This window comes from Crinia signifera, chromosome 19 (genome assembly GCF_055691185.1).
Source record: "Crinia signifera chromosome 19, ASM5569118v1, whole genome shotgun sequence".
Classification (NCBI taxonomy): Eukaryota; Metazoa; Chordata; class Amphibia; order Anura; family Myobatrachidae; genus Crinia; species Crinia signifera.
Window position 1 is genome coordinate 21,203,821 of NC_139226.1, and position 23,690 is coordinate 21,227,510.

Genomic DNA, 23,690 nt, shown 5'->3' on the forward strand with positions numbered 1-23,690 from the left:
GTAACCTTTGTTGGAAAAAAAAAGGACTATAAAATTGGACAATGACTAATTGGAAAACATTACAAAAAAGCCACTCTAAAGTCGGGGGGGGGGGAGGGGTTCCCCCCCCCCCTTCTTCAGCAGCAGCACACACCTACAGCATGTGCTGTGCTGCAGAGCTCATGCTGAGCCTGCAGTCAGCACATGCTGTAGAGGTGTATACTGCTGCTGCCCGGGAGGGGCAGAGGGGGAAGGGGGAGTGTTTGTGTGTGTGTGCATGCCCCCCACATGCACACATGCACAAATACACACACACACTCTACAGCATGGTACATATAGTCGCCCACATGCAGCACTGTATGCGGTACGTCCGCCCCTTATGTACAGTACATGATTGGTTTGTGACTAATTATCATCACCAGTCCAGACTAACATCCAGGTCTGCACAAATCGCAGTTATGTAGAGGCCCATACTGAACTTTGGTGAGGTAAAAACCAACTGTCCCAACCCAAGCACATTTGTTAGGCTGTAATTATCAGTGCGATCAAAATTTGTACAGTATATGAATGCTCAATCTTGCCACATGTATGGTGAAAATGACAGTCTCCGCAAACCAGGAGGACATTCAACTCATCAGCCGCTGTGAGTGGTGGATTCCTGGATTTATTTGCGCTTTATCTGTGCGTACTCCGCGTCTGGTTGGTTGGAGGAGTTCCCGGAGGGAGCGGCGGCGAAGTTTATTCTTGAGTAATTCAGCTCCATCTGGGCAGATGGCATGTTCTTTGATTCCATTTGTGTGCTTGTATCATTACTCTCCTAAGCAAAGGATGATAACCAATGAAAGTCTCAGACCCAGGAAATCATTTATTTTTTATTTTTATTGTGCTTATGAGCACATCATAAAAGTTGGTAGGTATGTGTAATATGGGTCTTCCTTTACCCATAAAGAACTATGAGCCAAACTTAAAGGTCAGGCTGATTAGACTACAGGTGCATGTTGTTTACTTGGCTCTATAAAAGGGTCTGCATGTGCCCAAGCCTTTCATTAGAGCATCATACTGCAATACAGCTGTAAAGTTAACCCAAGAGAGATTGATTCCTTATCATAGTGACTGCTGTTTATCTTAAAAACCATGCTGCACTGCAGGTGGGGCAGATGTAATGTGTACAGAAAGAGCTAGATTTAGGTGAGTTACAGTATCTTGTTTTTGTGCAGGGTATACTGGCTGCTTTATTTTCACTAATGCTCTCTGCATGTAACATCTGCCCCACCTGCAGTGCAGCATGATTTTGTCCATTGGAGAAATATTTAGGATTTGCAAACAACTCTGAATCAATCCCAGTGTCATTATGTGACTTCATCCCCAATAAATTAATGTGCAGTATTTGCTTTTTATTATTAAAATGTAAGTGTTCTTACCTATAGAATTGTACAACGTGCATATAAACATGTGACTGATGGTAACCACCATAGGGGGGGGGGGGGTATTCAATCCCCACCGCTGTTTCCATCAGGGGAAATAGCAATGGTCACCTATTCAATGCTGTCATTCCTGAGAGCAGTGAAGAGGCAGCACAAAAGAATGGACCTGACTTTAAAAGCAGCCTGGCCCGTTTTGCCGAAAATGGCCGTGGATTGTTGAGATCATAGCTGGATCTTGACAATACACTGCCGTTTTCACAGACATGCCCCCTTTTCGCTGATCGGTAGGCGTAACATTGAATCCCACCTGCCGATAAAATGGTGAGTGGACCAAAAATAGGCCAGGGTCCAAACTGTCAGGATGTACCGACAGTCAGGACCCGGTATTGAATACACCCCATAGTCTCAATCAACTCCACTCACCTGTGGCCTTGCCCTGACATTCATGTAGAACAAACTGGGATCATCTGTTGCTGCTGGTTCCTCCCTGGGAACATTTTCTGGGTTCTTTCTCCTACCAATAACAGGGATTAGGTCATATCAGTGATCAGTGTAACATATCTCTGCAATTTTCCTATTGGTTAGCCAATATTCAGGTTGATGACTGAGGGGCAGGTTAAGAAATGCTAATAGCACATTATTTGCACCATTGTCATCAATGTGACTACTAATGTACCATTGAGTCATTGTACTGGAACCATCACCAGACTTATTGTAACTATCCCTATAATCAATAAAGGTTTTTATATAAGCTGGTGTTAATTTAGTTACCCTTACACAACTGTCACTTGCTGCTCTGCTTATTAGAGAAGTGGGGAATAGATGCTGAGACAGAGGGAAAGGGGCATGGCCAGCAACTCCCCCAATGCCAGCCAGTGTGGCCTTGTGATTGCGATCATTCCTACAAAGCCACAACCAATTTTCCTGGGACCATGCCCCTTTTTGCTCCCCTTTCCGGGGCACCAGAAGGGGGACCCGATTTCCGGGACCCTCCCGGCCATTCCGGAGGGGTAGGCAACCCTGCTATAGATTCATCCCAAACACTATGTACACTCAAGAAGGTTTATTTATGAAGATTAGAATTCTATTGAATGGGATGTTCCTATGGACAACCAATCAGATTCTACACACAGGAACCTTTTAGAAGATAATAGATACAGGTAGAACCTATTTGTAAATGTGGTCAAGCGACATATTATACTACATAGGAAATCTTACTTTGCAAATAATTTTGCCAGTAGAAGAGCACCAAGAACAATGAAGATTCCACATATAATTCCAATCATTATATCACGAATTGTGGATGGGACACCTGCAAATCAGAGATAACAGATGGCACTGTAAAACTTGTTCACTCCAATATTTAAAAATTATTTTTGTTGAGTTATCATAACTCTAAACTTTTGTAAGTGACCAACTGGGACCTGTCATGCTGAAGGCATGCTGAAAAGGGGACAGAGCTACTGAGTGGATGGACATGGCATCTGCGGGACCTACTGTAGAATGCGAAGGGGACGTGATTCAGTGTGTATGAGGACAGGTTTGTACCAATAGGTTACTGTTAATACAGTGCAATTGATGACATCATTTGGGATGACTCTTCCTTGCTTTGGCATGCCCAGTCTGGTGATGTCACTGTGACATCACCATTTTTATATTAAAATCTATGTAACAGAGATCTATTGCCCCAAATTAGGTTCTTAGAAACAGTGCTGGCACTGGAAACTAATACAGGTGGCTGGATTCTAGCTGTAGAAGGAGGGGATCCCTAAGGAATAAGAACTGACATTATAAAGATTTAGCTCAGCAGTTTTTAATTGAAGTCTGAGATGCCATTGCGAGTTCCTTGGTAATTACAAAGCAGATATAACATAATAACTAGGTGATTCATCGCACCCTACGGGTGCTCTACACACCACCGTAAGGGGCTTCCGCCCCCTTAACCCGTGGACTTCTTTATTGCGTGAAATATTTGTTGTATTATATGGAGGATTTTAGTATTGCTACTTTAGCTAGAGGTGACATATTTTAGATGAAAAGGGCGTGCGATTGTGAAGGGGGTGTAGTCTATTCCATTGGTATGAACAGTGCTTAGAGAGAGTAAGATGTACAAAATGGAGTTATGAGGGAACTGTGTAGTAACGGGTGTGTAGTGGGTGTGTGCATGGGTGGTGGAGTGGCGGGGAAGTGGTATTTTAGTTGTGTCCAGCTTAGGTGCAGGGTGGGTGTGGCTGTGGGAGTGGTGTGTGCAAGTGTCCTGCGGGTGGGGGAGGGGTGCGTGCAGTGATGCTGGGGGTGCAGGAAGGGTGTCTTGGGGTTCTTTGGGTGAAGGTGCTGTGGGTGCGGTGCGTGGGATAGGGCTGTGTGGGAGGGTAGTGTGGGTGCTGGAGGGGCAAGTGCGTTGGGCACCATGCACGAGGGTGACAGGTAGCAGCGCCCCAGGAGCACCCTCTCCCCTGGCACCGGCAGGCCTCTACACTAACATGCAGTCCCAGGTCACCCCCAGTTTGGGAGTAGGGTAGTGGGATTGGTGTAGGCAGCCTCGGGGCCATGTTATATAGAAGTGAAACTTCCCACTTTGGACTTATAGACAGCGTGTCCTGCACCCTCCCCCCAGGCTGCAGCAGGCGACTCCAGTACCTGTACAAGGCCTGGGTGCTGCACCACATCCTCCCTCCCGCAGGCTCTGTTACTTGAGCAGTAGCACTGGAGGCATAGGCGTGCGCAGGCCATTTCCTTAGGGGGTGCACCATTAGATGGGCATGTCCATCACCACCTACTGAGAGTGTCCATCACCATCTACTGGGCATGTATATTACAGCCTACTGGGCTGTGCAAACTAAATACTGTAGGTGACTTATTTATGTACATGCATTTTAAATGAATCACCCCTCCCTCCCATGTGTACTAGAACAGGGAATGGGCCCGCCAAAATGCCATGCACAGTAATGCCCATTACACATAATGCCACACCATAATGCCCAGATCCCAAATAATGCTACACATATTAATGGCCCTTCTACATAATGCCACACCCTGTATTTTTGTAAAATAGGGACAATAGGGACAGTGTGTGCCAAAAATTTACACCGTAATGCCTATTACATGTCACACACCCATTACATAGTATAACACATGCCATAATGCCCATTATACATTATGCCGCACACCGTAATGCACAATACACATTATGCCACACAGTGATAGTTAGTGATAGTGGCATATGGGTGACAGTGGCGTGTGAGTATCAGTGACATGGGACAGGGTGTTGGAGAAAAATATTACCTACCTTAACTGGGCAAAGCAACAGCATCAGTTATCTGGGAGCTCTAGATGGAGCAATCTCCTTCACCCAGTGTCCTGCTCTTTATTACAATGACACATTCCCTCACCCTGCGGCCGGCACTAAATTACACTGAACACTCCCATACCCTGCAGCCTGCGCTAAATCACACTGACACACTCCATCACCCTGCAGCCTGCGCTCTATCACACTGACGCTCCCTCACACTGACGCGTCCCCTTACCATGCGGTCTGTGCTCTATCGCACACTGATGCACTCTATCACACTGACATGCTTCCTCACCCTGCGGCCTGCACTAAATCACACTGACACACTCCGTTACCCTGCGACCTGCGCTTTATCACACTGATGTGTTCCCTCACTCTGCGGCATGCGCTCTGTGACACTGACACATTCTCTTACCCTGCAGCCTGTGCTCTATAACCCTAGCGCTCTCCCTCACTCTGACACACCATGCGGCCTGCAGTCTATCACATTGATGCACTAACTTGCCCTGCGGCCTAACCTTCCCTTTTTTCCACCTAAGCCCCCCCCTACCCCACAGCCTAACTCTATGTCCCATCTAGTGCCTAAATCTAATCCTCCCTCCTCCAACCTAATGCTAACCCACCTTACATAATTAATTTCACAAGAAAAACACACACACACACACAGTAGTACTCCCTCTACTCACTCTTGCCTGAGGAACAGAGGGTAATCTTCCTGATGGGCATGCCCTGGTCTGGAAGGATGTGGAGCTGCCCCTCCTCTCCCTCCATGACAGCAGCAGCAGCAGCAGCAATGTGAGCAGGCCAGTAGGGACCTCCGTGTAGCCCCGCCCCTGACTCCCGTGTAACCCCGCCCCTGACTCCCGTGTAACCCCGCCCACTGACTCCTTTGTAACACTGCCCTCCTCCGAGTCCTCCTGCACGGCTAACAATGCAGTAAGGACCTGCACATCATTATCTCTGCGCTCCCCGCAGCAGACTCTGCTGCCACTGCTTCCTCTCCAGACAGTGACAGGCTCTGCAAGAGCTGTGTCAGCTGCCAGCCCCTGTAAAATCGTGCGGGGGTGCCGATCATTAGGAGGTGCCTGTGCACCCCTGGCACCCCCCGTGCGCACGCCTATGACTGGAGGCTGTGTAGGATGTTGGCGGTGGCGTTGATCCTGCAGGCGGCTCCCCTGGTTCTTGTGGCCGGGCTCTGCAGCTATTCCTCATTACTGTAATCTCTGTCAGTCCAGCGGGGGCAGCTGTGGAGGATGGTGGGGGCGGAGCTGATCCCGCAGCCGGCTCCCCCTGTACCTGCAGGAGGGCTGGTCCCAAGCTCCTGCAGGCTCCATGACAGTAGCTGCTGCTGCTATGTAAGATGTCGGCGGCTGAGCTGTGAGGTAGGTTTATTAAGCTCGGAGAAGTGATAAACTGTCTGGTTTTTATCACCGACTAATCAGCTCCTACCTGTGAAGCTACAGGCTTGGTATGAAAAATGACAGGTAAGAGCTGATTGGCCGGTGATAAAAAACAGACAGTTTATCACTTCTCCGAGCTTAATAAATCTGCCCCTGTGTTGGGTGAGGCCGGCCCACGCAGTGTTTCTGGGAAGGAGGAGGGAGCGGGAGCAGAGGGGGTGGGGAGGGGCTGATGATGGAGGTGGCACATAGATAGAAGGAGGCGGATGGAGGGGATAGAGGGCGGCACCTCAGCAGCAGCATCACGTGCTGTAACTGTCTAAGGGGGGAAGCATTTATTCTGTGTGGGGTTATATGCGGGCTCGCCCCTCATACTACTGTTATTTTAAGTATGATATTATCTTGGAACTTTTGTAATCTTTTATTGTATAGATTTAGCCAGAACTGTCACTCTGTGACTCCGCCCAGACTCCGCCCAGCGTTATACACACACAGTCACAGAGTGACAGTTCTGGCTAAATATAAAAGAGATGATAAATATATTTCATTAACAAGAGTAAATAAACTTTTTTTCAATTGTATGATGTACAATATGAAATTATTTTATGTTATTGCAACGATCCAAACAATTAATACAACAGTGCACAACACATACATTTTTTTTTTTTTTTACCATACCTTTAGAGGAGCAAATACAGCCATCATGTGTTTTATTCTTGTCTGTAACTTAACAATAATTTAGAAAATTAAAAATGTTTTATCTTATTGTAGTTTTTAAGATTTTAAGTTAATATTACAAATGTTACACAATCATGGACAAGAGGATCTTCTACACCAAAATGCACAGCTACAGTATCAAACAGAGCAAAATTATATGGTTACGGTATAGCGGATCAAAGCTGTCTAGTGCGACCATGCTAGAGCCGTCCACCCTTGGCCAAACCCGTCTAGTTAAACTCCTAAAGATAGCAATGATACTGGATCTACTCTACTGTCCTTGCTATTTAACTTTGTCTCCCTATATTGTCTCCCTTATGTCTGCCCCCCTCACCCCCCCCCCACTGTATGTCTCTTATTTTTTACAGTTTCTTCATTATGCAGTTTTTTTTTTGTATTTGATATAATCGCACCTTCCAGTCCTTTATTGGCGTCTGGTGATGTTATTTGGATTTGGCGCTTTCAAATATGACCATTGTATTCATTGCATATGTTTCGTGATGCTGTCATGTTCTGCTCACGATTTCATTGGTCATCTGTTTTACTTTTTCTTATTATGTATTGAAAATTCAATAAAATATCTTTAAAAAAAAAAAAATTTCTAAAGATAGTCAACCTCGTCTAGATTGACAGTAACGGTCGATCTAGACATTGTAGATCCATCGACCGGATACCAGTTGTACATGTATTCCAGCTACACTGAAAATGCTTCTGACCAGTATGTCCCATAATGTTTTTTTTGTTACATAATTGCTTTCTGCCGGATAACGGACCTGTGGCAATATACCTATTGGGGCTAAAGCCAAAGGTATATATTTTAGCAGCGTATTAATCTACACAGGTTTTAAAACAAAAACATTTTATTGAAACCCCGTCAATATTTTGTAAAGTGGAGGATTATTAGGAGCTTATTTAACATCCCCCCAAGTCCACTCTTTGGTTTTACTTGAGATGATACAACGACCTGAAGTATCGTTCTTGGTGCCTACATAATGCTTTTACGCAACTTGAATCCACCCGTGTATATATCACACTGTCCAGTGGTACCGGGCTGCAGGTGAAAACACTGCACAAACATGTAACTGAAGCAACAGTATTCACAGGGTTTTTTTTACGAGAATTCCTCTGACCCAATCACATGACCACTTCCAGTTCAAATGGCTGAAGTTTTCGGTACAGATCTGCTAGGCCATGACCATTAACAAAGCTCAGGGACAGAGTTTTAAAGTGACTGGTGTGGATCTGAGGAGTGACTGCTTCTTCCATGGCCAGCTGTATGTTGCCTAGTCCGGGTATACTACAAGCTCCCGACAGTTGGGATTCCAGCAGTCATTTCTCTGACATCAGAATCCCGGCTGTCAGGAGCCCGACAGGGGGAAAGCACATTCAAGCCCCTTGCGTGCTCGGTGGCGAGCTGCGCTCACCACCTATTCTATTCTCTCTGTATGGGGGTCGTAGATCCCCACAAGGTAAAATAGCCTGTGTCGGTTGGGATTCCAACTGTAGGGCTCCTTTTTTAACTCTGAAGTATACAGTGGAATAATAGGAAGGCTGCATAGGACATCTAGTGTCAACAGCATAAACTTACCAGGCTGGGAAGATAACTTGCCACTCTATCCACTGGTGACAAGTTTTTTTGTGGATGGGAAGGTTATCTGCATGATGTTTTAATTTTATTGGCTAGAGGTGTTATCGAGTATGGTTATCACCAGTCTAGGTGGGTCCATATGCCCCTTCGTGATTGTCTGTTTTACTTTATATAAATGATTAGTATGAGAGGGCAGGTGGCCCAATGTTTATTAAAGCAAGGATATAGCGATTAGCTTTGCCTTTGTGTTTGGTATGAGGGGTCAGGGGTGGGGCAGAAAGTCGACCCCTGACCATATGGGGCAGTTGTCCCAGTAGCTATTTATTTGTTTCATTTGGTTTTAGTTGGCAAGGGTACTGGCAGAAGGCCGATCCTTGCCAAAACGGCAGCAGGCCCTTCGATGTCTGTTATTTCCCATATTTTGTTATTTTCTTAATTTATGTATCTCCCGACCACCTTTAGTTTAGAGCAGGGACTTAATATTCTAGTTAGATGTTAATAGGCCTCCGTACTCAATAAAAACCACCAGCTTTCATGCCATATTTCTGTAGTCCGAGTCTTTATTTTTAGATAAGTGGTATGAGTGGTGTATGACTGCATCTGACTGTGTAAGGTTTAGAGGTTCTGCCTCACCTGACCGCACATCCGCACAGTTGTGTCACACTGCAGCCAGGAAAGGCCTCTCCAGGAAACATATTCCTTGTGCAAAATGCAAATCTAACTGGGCGCCATTATGTTTCCGCTCTTCTATGCTACTTACATTGTACAGTTATATTGATGCTTTTGGTTGAGTTTCCATGCTCATTCCATGCTGCGCAGTAATATGTATCAATATTACTAGATATCATGTCCGTCAGACTGAGCTCCAGCCATCGTCCAGTAGTCCTGCTGAGAACCTCATCTTCTCCTTTCATCCAGGTCACATTAGCAGCCGGGTTACTGTCTACAGAGCACATTAACCTCAGCGAGGCTCCTTCCAGCACTGTCACGGATTCTGCTTTCTGTATTATTCCTATAGAAACACAAACATATCAATACTTGTTGGCAACGTTTCTGCCTTAAGCCGGGTACACACTCTGCAATGTGACCTCACCTGCAGGGGGAGCCGGCAACAGCAAGTACACAACAGCAAGCATATACACTTGCCGATGCCAGACGTGATTGAGCACTGGCCATACTGCATTCAACAGCATGGCAATTGCTAGCGATGGCTTCCATGCAAGGCGGACAGGGTATGTTACTTATGATGCATGCGAGTACATATCTTCAGAGACATATTGGGTACAATCTAGACCAGGCATGTCCAACGTTGGCCCTCCAGATGTTATGAAACTACACATCCCAGCATGCATTGCCACAGTTTTGCTATTAGAGAATGCTAAAACTGAGGCAAAGCATGCTGGGATGTGTGGTTTCAAAACATCTGGAGGGCCAACGTTGGACATGCCTGATCTAGACAATGTGATGTCCTAGATTCTTTCCAATTGCAAATATGGCTGATGTGACCACCCTATTATTGATCTATAGGTCAGGAAGTTATGGCAGACAATTTCAGTGACAGGAATAAAGACACTTTAGGCCTCCATACACTACGCGATGTGGGCCCGATTTAACCTGATTCTGGAGGATCGGGCAGAGAAATGTGGCGAAATTGCCCAAATTGCGTAGGACATGACGATCTGATCCGATGCACGGTCCCGTGCGCACCAGATCAGATCTGGAGGTCGGACGGTCTGCACACAAGATAAATCTTATGTGCAGCTGTCAGTGAGGCAGGGAGCAGATCTGTGGGAGTGGGGATGGAGAGCAGGGTCTTTGGGGGGAGGGGTGCTGCAGGAGTGGTAGGTTCCAGGTCCAAGGCGGGGGGCAGGGAGCGGAAAGCAGAGTCCAGGGTAGGGGCGGGCGGCAGGAGTATAGAAAAAAATCCTGTTAAAAAAACTGAGCTCTCAGCCAATCAGCAGCCACCCAGTCTTTTGAATATGATTTTTTCTACTCTCCCGCCGCTCGCAGCTTCCCCGGACCCTGCGGCAAGCGAGAGAATAGAAAAAATCGTATTCAAAAGACTGGGCGGCCGCTGAATGGCTGAGATAAAATCAGTGGCAACTCAGTTTTTTTAATGGAAATTTTTTCTACTCTCGCACCGCTCGCTGCAGGGACCGGACTATGCTCTCCGGTCCCTGCTCCCCACCACGTACTCAGACCCTGCTGCTACAGCTTCTGCTCCCTCTCCTGCAGCTACCCCCGAACCCTGCTCTCCTGCAGCTCGACTGGGTTTACATGTGATAAATCTAGCCGATTTATCACATGTAAAAAAGGGCACATCAAGTTCCATATCTTATCAAGCTCTCCCGGGCAGCTGCTGGGGGAGCTCAGGGGAAGTCGGGGCCAACTTGACTTTTCCCAGAGCTTGGCCATTGTATTAGAGTGCGTTTTTGCACCAATTTGGATCTGATTTCTAATTTTTACAGCAGAACGCTTATTTCAGACCAACTGGATTGCAACGTATATTCAGTAACTGCTGTTATTTTATAATGAATACAGTAACATGTCAAAATACTTATAACAACTTAATAACAGTCCTATCACTATACCTGCATGTGGGTAAACACTGATCTCTGGTTCCCTCGGGGAATCTGTAATAAAACATCATTAGTGGAATTTGTACAGCTCTGAATTCCCATTTTTTTCTGTCACTTTTTAAAACTTTATTTGCATAAAGAAAACAGATGCTGCACAGAATAATGGACCACTGGGCCCGATACACGGAGCCTGGCTGATACCAAACAGATCAAAATTGTGGACTTTACAGAAGATGATTAAGGCCGGGACGCCTCGTCTAACTGTTTCATATGCACTTTTCAAACTGCCATCAGAACTAATCTGTAAATGCAAGCTACAGAATATTTATTTATGAGTACCCCCTTCTCTCAATTTGAAATATCCACAGTACTTACAAGTGAAGTGGAAGTGAGCAGTACGAACTCTCTCTGCACTTTACATCTGCCCCACCTGCAGTGCAGCATGATTTTGTCCATTAAAGGATTGTGCTTTTGCAAACCAACCTGAATCACCCCAAAATGTCATTGATTACATGGAAAAGGCAGGAATATTGTACATATGAGCCAATATCTATACTTACAGAGAACATTCACGCTTATAGTGCTCTCACTTGTCACAGTGTCAGTCACTGTGCAGGTTATAGATTTCCCATGATCCTCTGGAGTTGGAGTAAATGTCACAGTTGATGATTGTCCCCAAATTCCATTGTGATTGCTCTTTGTCCACTGGAATACTGGAGAAATTCCAGGAATGGCCACAGAAAGGGAGCAAGTCACTGTCACCTCTTCCCCTGATATCAGCTTGTCGGGACAGGAGATTTCTGGCTTTTTACGACCTAAATGATACATTGGAAACAGACTGTATTATTACATACGGTATTCCTGATGTAAATCAATTACAAACATAGAATTTGACAGCAGGTAAGAACCACTTGGCCCATCTAGTCTGCCCTACACTGAGTGTACACTAAAAGGTCCCATACACTTGTCCAATTTGGCCTCTTTTCACCTGATTCCAACAGATAAGGCCGAGAAATCAGATGAAAAGTGGCCAAATTGTAGGTGGTTGATGGCCGTTCCAATGTGCGAACCTTAGTAATCTCACCATTATACTGTAAATTGTTGCAATCATAGATTTATGCATAGAGTACCTCCTAACTTTTGTAATTAGTTAACTTGGTCTTGGGTAGAGGAAGTGTAGTCTAGCTCAGCAACCCCTGCTTTTATCATTTTTTTCTCTCCTAGTGACTGGGCAGCCCCTGGCTCCCTCCCTGCACTGAAGAGATGCCGTGAACTTGCAGAAGTCATCTCTTAGCGATCACCGGTGGTGATCTCCGGCTCCCCCAACTGCCCTCGTATGCGGAAAATTGTGGGAGAGACAGCATGACAGATTCCAAATAGCGGGACTGTTCTGTTGTAATCGGGACAGTTGGGAGGTATGCTTATGGTCCATAGGTCAACAGTGTCTAGGTGGACAGTCAATAGGTCAGCACCATATGGTCAACTGCACAATGCCAGATAGAAAAAGATATTTCTAGATACCAGCCTCGTAGCGAGGATGTGCAGCTAGGGATTAAATGAAAATGGTGTTTTGTCATGCACCATAGGAAATACTGTGTAGAAAAGAATTCATTCAAACCCCATAAGCGCTACCTCTAATTACAATATATACCAACACCAAAAATTCAATATGGAATGATATACATAACTTTCAATAATGGATAAATGGCTGTTATTCCATATAAGTCCTCCAGTTATCTGAAAAACAATGCCAAAAAAGACTCCAAATTTGGAGTGTTTTTTGGAGATAATACAAAAACAATTGGTGCAATATTTCTTTGAGAATTGGAAAATAATTTATTCAACTAAATGCACTCACAAACAGACGATAAAAAGCGCACTTAAGATAATTCCCACGGCAAATACAGCTGGGCTCTTCATTCAATACTTTCATCACCACTTGGATTAAGACAGTGTTCTGATATCTCTTCTGCTACTTCTCTAGTTCCCTCCTTGACATGGAAGTTGTTATGGAGTATAGGGGGCGGCTACTCCATAACAACTTCCATGAACCACACCCCATAATGTCCATTACACATATTGGGGCAGATGTATTAAGCTTTAACAAGAGATAAATCCAAGAGAAATAAGGAGAGATAAACGTCCAGCCAATCACCTGCTAACTGCCATGTTACAGGCTGTGTTTGAAAAAAGTCAGTAAGGAGCTGATTGGCTGGACGTTTATTTCTCCTTATCACCCTTGCATTTATCTCTTGTTAAGGCTTAATACATCTGCCCCATGACACACACTGTAATGCCCAATACACATTATGCCACACACCAGAATGTCCATTACACATAATGCCACACTCTAATGCCCATTACACATTATGCCACACACCCCAATGCCCATTAAATATTAAGCCTCACAGTAAAACTTCTAATTACTAGCTGCTAGGGGTGATTTGAGTGAGTAAGGCTGGGTATGTGCAGGATGAAATGGAAGGCTGTGTATGCTCAGGATGAGATGGGAGGCTGGGTATAAGCAGGATGAGATGGGTAACTGGTTTGGGAAGGGGCAGGGTAGGTGCAGGAGACGGAAGGCTGGGTATGGGCAGGAGGAGATATGACATGTAACTGAAAGGTTTTGGATTTAAATCAAGAGCTTCAAGGTTGCTGCTATCTTGTTACACTGAAAATCTCACCTTGAGATTTGAGGAATGGGGGGTGGGTAACGGAAATGGGCGCTTTCTTTGTTTCAGACACCTTTTTGGATGGAAAAAAGAGAGAAAACGAAAAAGGGAGAAGAAAAGGAAGAATAAGAAATAAAAAAAAAAAAAAAAATGTGTAGTATGGACTCCCCTGTGTAATTTTCTCTTGTTGAATTTGGATTATTCTTTCCTTTTCTTTTTGTGTTGTTGTGATTTTTTTTCTCCAGTCCAGGATTTGTATTATGTAGTGAAAACAAATATGAAGAAAACAATGTGTGGGTCAGTTTTATTATCGTACTCACGATGGTATGATTTGTGGGTCCTCTCATAAAGGTATCTTTTTCTATGTTATAGATGTATAAAAATATTTCTTCATGCAATTTCCAAAAAACATATACAAGATAAAAATAGAGTGGGACATAGGTGGTGTCCCGGGTGGTCCAGGGTGCACTTACATACAAGTTGGATCCGGACCGCACTGGTGTCATGCACACCTGGTCACACTACGGGTCTACCTCTTAAAAGAATGTGACACTCTTCTCAGACCAACATGTTTCGGGACTTGCTGTCCCTTTTTCAAGGTGAGTTGATTTCACATCCTGAGCACACATTTATACTATTTATCTGGCAGTTCTTCTTCCGGGTCTGGGTCTTTCCGGACTTCCGGTTTCATTTTTATATAAAAAACTGTAGTAAATATCCCCCAAAATGACAACAATGGTTAATGTACTGCTGGCAGTGCGCTATACTAGCGCATTATTGGTTCTTCATAAATTTCTCCGCCCGCTGTTTTAAGCGTGTAGCTTGTGGCTGCAATTGCCGGAAGTGGCCGGAAGTCAAATGCTGTGTCTTCTGGAAATGCCCTCCATGCGTTACCGCTGGTTGGCAGGTTCTGTTTTCATATGCCGGACATGTCCAAGCGAGATTACTGTTCTCATAGGAGGCAGAAAAGCATAAATTCATTCATGTACTTCCGATCTTCTTTTGAACATAGATCTTTGGGAATTTAGATTTACTGTTGGAGGCAGGGCCGGATTAACAATAGGCCTGATGGAGCTATAGCTCCAGGCCCACTCTCCAAATGTCCATTTTGTAGCTGAGGGCCAAGGCTTTCCAACGAGCCTGGCCTTGTGTCGATAACCCTTCGGGAACCTAAGATACCAACAGGCAAACCTGGAACATTTCCCCCCATAGGATAACATGGAACCTACTAATACTGACCCAACCCGGTTCCAACAGCTGCCAGTTCCCCCTCCAGCATCACAGAAGCTCAAGGTTGATCAAACCCAAATTGCTGGGCCTTCAATCTGATACCAGGCTGGTCCATATGGGTTAATTGGTTCCAGAGATATTGCGGGTAAACCAATTTTTTTCATTTCTGAAATGTAATTTATGGCTGTTCATGTTCTTTGAGGACAGATTTCTCTGGAACCAAACGGCCCAGTTTCACAGGACCAAAATCATTCGAATCCCACTCAAAAGTTCTTCAATATGATACTTATATAAATGGATCAGTTGGTTCCAAAGATATAGCCGGTTGATTAAAGGGGGGGGGGGGGGTTCTCTCCCCCTCACACCAGAAAATGCAGGGACTAGGCTGGTGTAAAAAGGGCCAGCCCGGGAAAGTCCCTGCATGATCCTGGGGCCATATTCCTGGGTAAGTCCCTGCATTTTCTGGTGTGAAAAGGGTATTATTTCAAATAGCCGGGACCTGTAGTGCTCTGAATGCATTTTCTGGTGTGAAAAGGGTATTATTTCAAATAGCCGGGACCTGTAGTGCTCTGAATGTCCATTTTGTAGCTGAGGGCCAGGGCTTTCCAACGAGCCTGGCCTTGTGTTGATAACCCTTCGGGAATCTAAGATACCAACAGGCAAACCTGGAACATTTCCCCCCATAGGACAACATGGAACCTACTAATACTGACCCAACCCGGTTCCAACAGCTGCCAGTTCCCCCTCCAGCATCACAGAAGCTCAAGGTTGATCGAACCCAAATCGCTGGGCCTTCAATCTGATACCAGGCTGGTCCATATGGGTTAATTGGTTCCAGAGATATTGCGGGTAAACCAATTTTTTTCATTTCTGAAATGTAATTTATGGCTGTTCATGTTCTTTGAGGACAGATTTCTCTGGAACCAAACGGCCCAGTTTCACGGGACCAAAATCATTCGAATCCCACTCAAAAGTTCTTTAATATGATACTTATATAAATGGATCAGTTGGTTCCAAAGATATAGCCGGTTGATTAAAGGGGGGGGGGGGGGTTTCTCTCCCCCTCACACCAGAAAATGCAGGGACTAGGCTGGTGTAAAAAGGGCCAGCCCGGGAATGTCCCTGCATGATCCTGGGGCCATATTCCTGGGTAAGTCCCTGCATTTTCTGGTGTGAAAAGGGTATTATTTCAAATAGCCGGGACCTGTAGTGCTCTGAATACAGCCGGGAAGCCCCCTGCTCTCTGCCTAGCTGTCAATGGCTGTCCCCCAGTTACCACAAGCATGTATTCCCCCTTCGCAATGAGCATGTAATCCCACACGGCAATGAGAATGGAACCCCTGGCAATGATCATGTAGGTAAGCAGCACTTATGTATTATAATTTTTAATAGTCATTATGGTGTTTGGCATAATACGTAATGGACATTATGGTGTGTGGCTTAACATGTAATGGGCATTATGGTGTACATTTTTATGAAGCATAATGTGAATACTTGCTCAATCCATTTGGTATACTGTAGTGTGTATTTTGGCTCAATTCCTCCGGGTACTCCGGTTTCCTCCCACAATCCAAAAATATACTGGTAGGCTAATTGGCTCCCAACAGATTAACCCTAGAATGTCTATGTGTGCATGTACACGTGGTAGGGAATATAGATTGTAAGCTTCACTGGGGCAGGAACTGATGTGAATGTTCAAATATCCTCTGTAAAGCGATGCGGAATATGTATGCGCTATATAAGAAACTGTTAATAAATAAATAAATTCATGTGGCAAAATGTGAATTTTGCCTTAATCTGTGTGGCATAATGTGGATTTTAACTCAATCCGTGTGCCATAGTATGAATTTTGGCTCATTCCATGTGGCATAATGTGTAAGAGGCAAGTACAGTTTAAGGGGTTACTATTGTGTTGCATGATTTGTATAAGGGGTATATGGTGTGGTAAACTTAGGTGACCACATAAAAGACCTTAAATGTTATCTACCAAGCTTTGGCTTTCAGAATTTTTTTAATATGAGTGCCGTCTCGCCCCGCAAGTATCTAAGGACATCGGCGTTCTGCGGGTGCACCTTTGGAGGGCACCCTGCAATATATCTCCTTGCATCCTGTGAGTGTCGGAATTTGTAATATATATATATATATATATATATATATATATATATATATATATATATATATATATATATATATATATATTATAGAGAGAGAGAGAGAAAGAGATACCCAGTGCAATTAAGTCCACCACAGTCTTTGTATCAGGTCCAATCCACAATCACCAATGTGTGCAGCTCCAAACAGTAGGATCCAACTACGAATCCAGGGTATGTAATTAATGGAAAAAGAATAGATAGAGCGCACAGTCAGAAACCATATATAAATTTGTAATAGTTTTACTGATTTTTTTAGCAGGGATAAAAACTGACATACATGGGATAAAATTAGGTAAATTGCCACAATACGGCGCTTGTCACCAGCACAGCGGGGTCGACCAGATTTTCAGGAACACGCGGGGTGATCAGCCCAGTGGGGTTCGTCCACCCGCCGCAGTCAGGACAGAGCCAAGAAAGTCTTTCACCGGACCAAAGGACGTCAGCCATCAGCAAAGGAAGGTAGCCACGCCCAACGTGTTTCGACAGAGGTCTTTGTCAGGGGGTGAGGACGTGGCTTGTGACAGCCGTCTTGTCTGTGTCCCGGCATCTCTCCTGCGTACCGCCCCTCCATCAGCTTGTGCGGTGGTTCATGCGGCGCAACCCAGCGTCTGCACCTACTCCCTGTCCTGAAGACGTCTCTGGCGTGAGAGGAGCTGCTTTGCCGTGGGTATCATTTTAGGTAATCAGTCCACAGAGATCTTTTATATGGTACGAGCAATTGTCTTTGTATGCTTGGATCGCTATTTGCCTTATTAACAACTCTTTTACCTGCACTATGAAGCGCACCTCTCTGTGCACAACTGGTGGAGGCAGGAGAAAGGGGGTCTTGACAAAGGTCTATGCTTAGACCGAAACGTTGACCGTACCCACTGTCACTTATGGAATAATCGGCTGTGGTATGAAATAAATTACCTGCAAACTAAATGGACCGATGAGTGCACCCACTTTTTCTGGTTATTCTCTGGAAGCACCTGACTACTCTGGACTTTCTGGTTTTGTGGCACCCTGGCTGATGGCTGTATGCAAGGAGAGTGCTGTCCCCTCTACATGGATATATATATATACAGTATATATATATATATATATATATATATATATATATGTGACTTGGAAACAGTTAATAAACTGAAACATTGTCAAATGGAGTAGACATCTCCTTTATTGTACCTGTTTTGTTAGTCCAAGTGCCGCTCCTCTACTTTGCTATATATATATATATATATATATATATATATATATATATATATATATATATATATATATCTATGTGCTTTGGATGATCGGCGCCACTTGTGCTCGTCTAGAAACAATATATATATATATATATATATATATATATATATATATAGAGTGGCCACAGCAATATTCCCTTAGTATATAGAGGGTGTCAGCCAATTCTTTAAAAAATAGTGTCGGTATAACACTTAGGAGATATGGGTAAATGGATAAAGATTACGGCGACTAATTACTGGGCTAGGTATATAATAAATAAATATTTATTAAGATGACAATTTTATAAGACAAAAAATGGTACAAATAAAAAAGATGGACAAATTTTAAGTATACAAGGGTAAAAATATTCTCAAGGATAAAAATAGATTGGTATACACAAAAATATGGGAGAGGTATATAAAACACAATTTGTAAAAAATCTTCCTAAAATCAATAAAAGCGTATAAAGATATAAAGGAGATTTGCTTAGCTTTAAAAAGGATGGAGATCAGTGATTTTCCAACGCGTTTCGTCGATGTGACTTCATCAAGGGGTAACAGGCAACTGAGACCAGACCGGTATTTATACCTATATGTCTGTCTCATAGCTAATTTTCTTGTCAGCATGCTATCAATATTAGTGGCCATATGTAGTTAGACAATCACTATGTTATAGTAAACAGAAAATACACAGAAAACAGTAAATCAAGTCCAGATCGTATATAACAAGGGATTCGCGGCACTTCCGCCACGTTTCCGGCATCCGAGCGCGCGTACTGCGCATGTCCAGTTTTGTATGAAGCTGGTTTTGACCTTCTGCGCATACTGCGCATGCGCCGGGCGATGATCGTCTCGGCGGAGTTACAGGCAAAGTCTCAGTGGATACTGTCTGTTCCTCTGGGTGCCGGCGGCCATTTTCCAGTAGATTCTGGTATCGTATTAGCGATATGGATTTTATAACGGCGGCCATCTTTGTGGAGGCATCTTGTTATATATCATAGTACATGGAAGTAAAAGAAGGGGAGATCGTAAATATATGATACATTATTGCGGTGCTGTACATATTGCGCTTATAGAGCAACCTTAATGGGGAATATTCAGATGTTTACATTTATGATACAGTGCTGCGTGCTTATATTCAATAAACTCTAATATAGATTTTGTAGCGGCGGCCATCTTTGTGGAGGCATCTTGTTAGGGAATCATAATATATGAAAGTACAAAAGAGGGGATCGTAAATATATATAATATATTCTAAATTCTTAGCGGTACTGCACATATTAACACTTGTGGAACAGTAACCATTGGGAATATTCGGATATTTGACGTTTAGATAGATAAGACTGCATGCTTGCGCAGTGAAGAGGATAAAGTGCTGGGTGGTTATATAGATGAGTGAATATAGGGATATCTCCATATTCATTTTAATTAGGAGGTGTTTCAAAAAGACAGGTGATATTTATAGAAGGGTGAGGATTATACAGTAATTTTTACTATTAAATGTGCATCTATAAGTGTGTGAGCATATACATATATATAAAATATGATTAATAGTCATTAGAATTGAACGTGCTATAATAAATTAGAATAAGTTATGGTGAATTACTTGGGTAGATATGCTAGTGGGTGATATCATAAAAGGTCGGTCGTCATTTTGGTTACTACAGCACCTGGTTTTCCCAAGGGGTCTCCCTTCTTGGTACTAGCCAGGCCCAACACTGCTTAGCTTCCAAGATCGGACGAGATTGGGCGTCACATAGTGTGGTTTGACTGTAGATAAATACGGTGACACTTTTGAGATGTTTTAATATCTTTATTATATTTATACCCAATATTAAAAGGTTAAAAAAAGGTTTATAGAAGTGTACAAAAAGTTTGTGATAAAAGAGGTGCCAGTAAGAAGTGGTAGTGATACGTTTTGACCTTATAAGAATGGTGCTATTTCATAGCTATCATTGAAGCCCTGGGGATGCATGGTGTCCAGCTCGAAAATCCAATACATCTCTCTCTGGGATAATCTTGTCGCCAAATCACCGCCTCTTGGTCCCATTTTGACCCATTCAATTGCCTTGAAAGTTAGTCCATCCGGATTAGCGTTGTGGTGACTTTCAAAGTGTTTGTAGATGGCGTGGCTGTCTATCTTATTCTTGATGTTGCGGTTATGTTCCTGGATCCTCAGTTTCAGGGGTCTCTTGGTTTTCCCTACATATTTCAGGTGACAGGGACATTCTAGAAGGTATATCACTGAACTTGTATTACAGTTGATGAAGTCTTTGATGGTGTAGTCCTTAGTGTCATTAAAGTTGGTGAACTTTTTCCTGTTCGGATGAACAAATTTGCATATATTGCATCTTCCACATTTGTAGGAGCCTACACACTTGATTCCTGTATTTGTTTGTGGATTCTTTAGAAGGCTTGGTGCTAGGATGTCTTTCAAGTTCTTAGATTTCTTGAATATTACTTGGGGGTTGGGTGGTAGGATATCCTTCAGTGTGGGATCCATGAGGAGTACGTTCCAATGTCTCTTGAGGCTCTATTTGATCTTATCTTCGTGTTGGTTATAGGTAGTGATGAACGATACTGTTTCCTTCCTCTCTTTTTTTGTGTTGTATTCTAGTAGGTCATCTCTTTGAATAGTATTGACTTTGGATAATGCATTATTTAAAACTTCGGTGGGATATTCTTTTTCTTCAAATCTTTGTTTGTATAGTTCAAGCTAGGTGGCACATTCTTCTTCCTTATTACAATTCCTTTTGATACGGTTAAACTGAGAGAACGGGATGTTCTCCTTCCATTTTCGTAAATGATTGCTTTTATAGTGGAGATAGCTGTTGGTGTCCACTTGCTTTATGAAATTCTTTGTGTGCACTTCGGTGCCCTCACCTACCAGTATCAGGTCTAGAAATTCGATCTGGGTTTTGTTAATGCTAGAGGTGAATTTGAGATTCATTTGGTTGTTACCGATGTATTTAAAAAATTCAGAAAACATATCTTCATCACCTTCCCACACGATTAAAATGTCATCAATATATCTCCTATAAAACTTGACATTGTCCTTAAAAGCATGGTCTGTGTAGATAAAACGTTTTTCCCAATACCCCATAAAAAGATTCGCAAAACTGGGTGCAAATATAGTGCCCATCGCTGTACCACATCTCTGTAGAAAAAATTGATCTAAAAACTTAAAATAATTGTGACTTAAAATGAACATCATGATGTCACATATAAAAGTTTTATGCTGAGGGGTAATTGTGTCGTCCTCCTCCAGGAATTCTTTGCATGCTTTGATTCCGACTTCATGTTCTATGCATGTGTACAGCGACTGGACATCTATCGTGGCCCAATAAAAAGAATCCTTCCATGTAAAACTTCTAAAAAGGTTTAAAACTGAGGTTGTATCTTTTAAAAATGCCGGCAGGTTCATCACGTATTTTCGTAAAAAGATATAGGTATAAATACCGGTCTGGTCTCAGTTGCCTGTTACCCCTTGATGAAGTCACATCGACGAAACGCGTTGGGAAATCACTGATCTCCATCCTTTTTAAAGCTAAGCAAATCTCCTTTATATCTTTATATGCTTTTATTGATTTTAGGAAGATTTTTTACAAATTGTGTTTTATATACCTCTCCCATATTTTTGTGTATACCAATCTATTTTTATCCTTGAGAATATTTTTACCCTTGTATACTTAAAATTTGTCCATCTTTTTTATTTGTACCATTTTTTGTCTTATAAAACTGTCATCTTAATAAATATTTATTTATTATATACCTAGCCCAGTAATTAGTCGCCGTAATCTTTATCCATTTACCCATATATATATATATATATATATATATATATATAGCGTGTGGTGCGCGGCGGCACTCGAATAAATGAGACGGACTGCAGGGATTATCCCAACGTTTCAAGACCTTTCGGTCCCTTTATCAAGGTGCAGAAGACAAAATACACTAGTGACAAACATACCTTTATGCTGATCCAAGCCGTTCGCGCGCCTCCCCGGCGTCCCGCATGGCGCTCGATGATGACGTCACACATGACGGAGCGACGCTGAGGCCGCGAAGGGCATCCAGATCTGCCCATACAACAAAACCTAAACAAAGTGGAAAACAAGAAGAGTCATTAGCCGAGGCTAGACAATAAGAGTACTTTTAGCGAACAATTCTGAAAAAGATGTTACAGAAAAAAATATACAGTGTACATTATGAATGTAAAAAATATAAAAAACATTAAAAAGTGTGGACATGCATGGCTGCCCATGGTGATCGCTTACTGAGGCGATCTGACCCCTGTGGGAAAATGTAACCATCTACTGCCAGTGGTGTCACATATTCCTTTGAAATATATTTGGTCGACACAGCTCGGGTGGACACAGCATGGGGTAAATATATGCAATTTATAAAGAATGCCAGATGACATCAGCATCTATAAGAATTCTCCAAAGGACGCAGCGCTGATTCATAAAAAATATGACAGCCCTGCGTGCTCATTAAGGCCCCTGGGGGCCAAGGTTTCCAGCCGATAGATCCACCTGCTTTCGGCTCGACACAGCAAAAGATCCCTGTTCCCTCCTCTTTTTAGTTTAGGTATTTGCTCTATAATTCTGTACCTAAGGGATGCAAGGGGGTGTCTGGCCTGCGCAAAGTGGCGGGCAACCGGTTGGTCCCCGGTCCCCGAGAGTAATGCATGTTTAATGGCGGACCTGTGTGCCGCGGCTCTCTCCTTAAATGCCCGTGGGGTTTTGCCGACGTAATGTCGACCACACGGACAACTTATAAGGTACACCACGAAGTCAGAAGTACAGGTCACCCGCTGCCGAATTTTAAAAGGTTTACCAGAGAATGGGTGACAAAACTGATCACCTGTCACCATGTAGCTGCATGTAGTGCAGCCACAACACTTAAAGCAACCATTCCTGGGATTACCTAAGAAGGATGCTGCCGTGGGTACCACCTCCACTACATCATTCCTTACCAGGTAATCCTTGAGGTTTTTTCCTCGGGTGTACGCACACATCAACCTCTTTTTATGGAGTGATTTAAGTGCCCCATCTGTGTTGATGATAGGCCAATGGGCTTTGGCAATTCGGTTAATGGCCCTACTTTTGGGATGGTAGGCATTAACCCATACAAATTTTTCTTCTTTGGTTTTCTCACTAGGAGTTAACGCTTGCTGTCTAGTGAGGGACATAACTCTCTCTTTGGAGCTAAGTAACTCTGCCATACGGTACCCCCGCTCTTGAAACTTATGCATCATGGTGGTCAATGCAGGTTCCAGTTCACTGGGATCACTCACAATTCTGCGCACCCGCAGCATTTGCGAGAAAGGTAATCCTGCTTTGAGTGGGGTGGGATGATGACTGTTGGCCCGCAACAAATTGTTGCGGTCTGTTGGTTTACAGAATAGCCCAGTAGAGATGATGCCCTCCGATAATTTAATAC

At 43.5% G+C, this 23,690-nt stretch overlaps 1 protein-coding gene and 1 pseudogene across 1 annotated transcript in view; both read right to left on the reverse strand.

Moving 5' to 3' along the window:
• Positions 1-217: 217 nt before the first annotated feature.
• The window catches only part of LOC146041739 (sialic acid-binding Ig-like lectin 13), a 147,870-nt gene continuing 124,397 nt past the window's right edge, over positions 218-23,690 (reverse strand). Inside the window, exons 3-9 of the mRNA XM_083161647.1 lie at positions 11,540-11,794; positions 10,992-11,033; positions 9,161-9,412; positions 6,774-6,821; positions 2,622-2,715; positions 1,827-1,917; positions 218-796 (exon numbers count right to left, since the gene is read on the reverse strand). Coding sequence (XP_083017773.1) covers positions 644-796; positions 1,827-1,917; positions 2,622-2,715; positions 6,774-6,821; positions 9,161-9,412; positions 10,992-11,033; positions 11,540-11,794 — 935 coding nt within the window. The 3' untranslated portion in view covers positions 218-643. The remainder of the gene's footprint in view (positions 797-1,826; positions 1,918-2,621; positions 2,716-6,773; positions 6,822-9,160; positions 9,413-10,991; positions 11,034-11,539; positions 11,795-23,690) is intronic.
• LOC146044265 (5S ribosomal RNA) lies at positions 19,904-20,023 on the reverse strand (annotated as a pseudogene).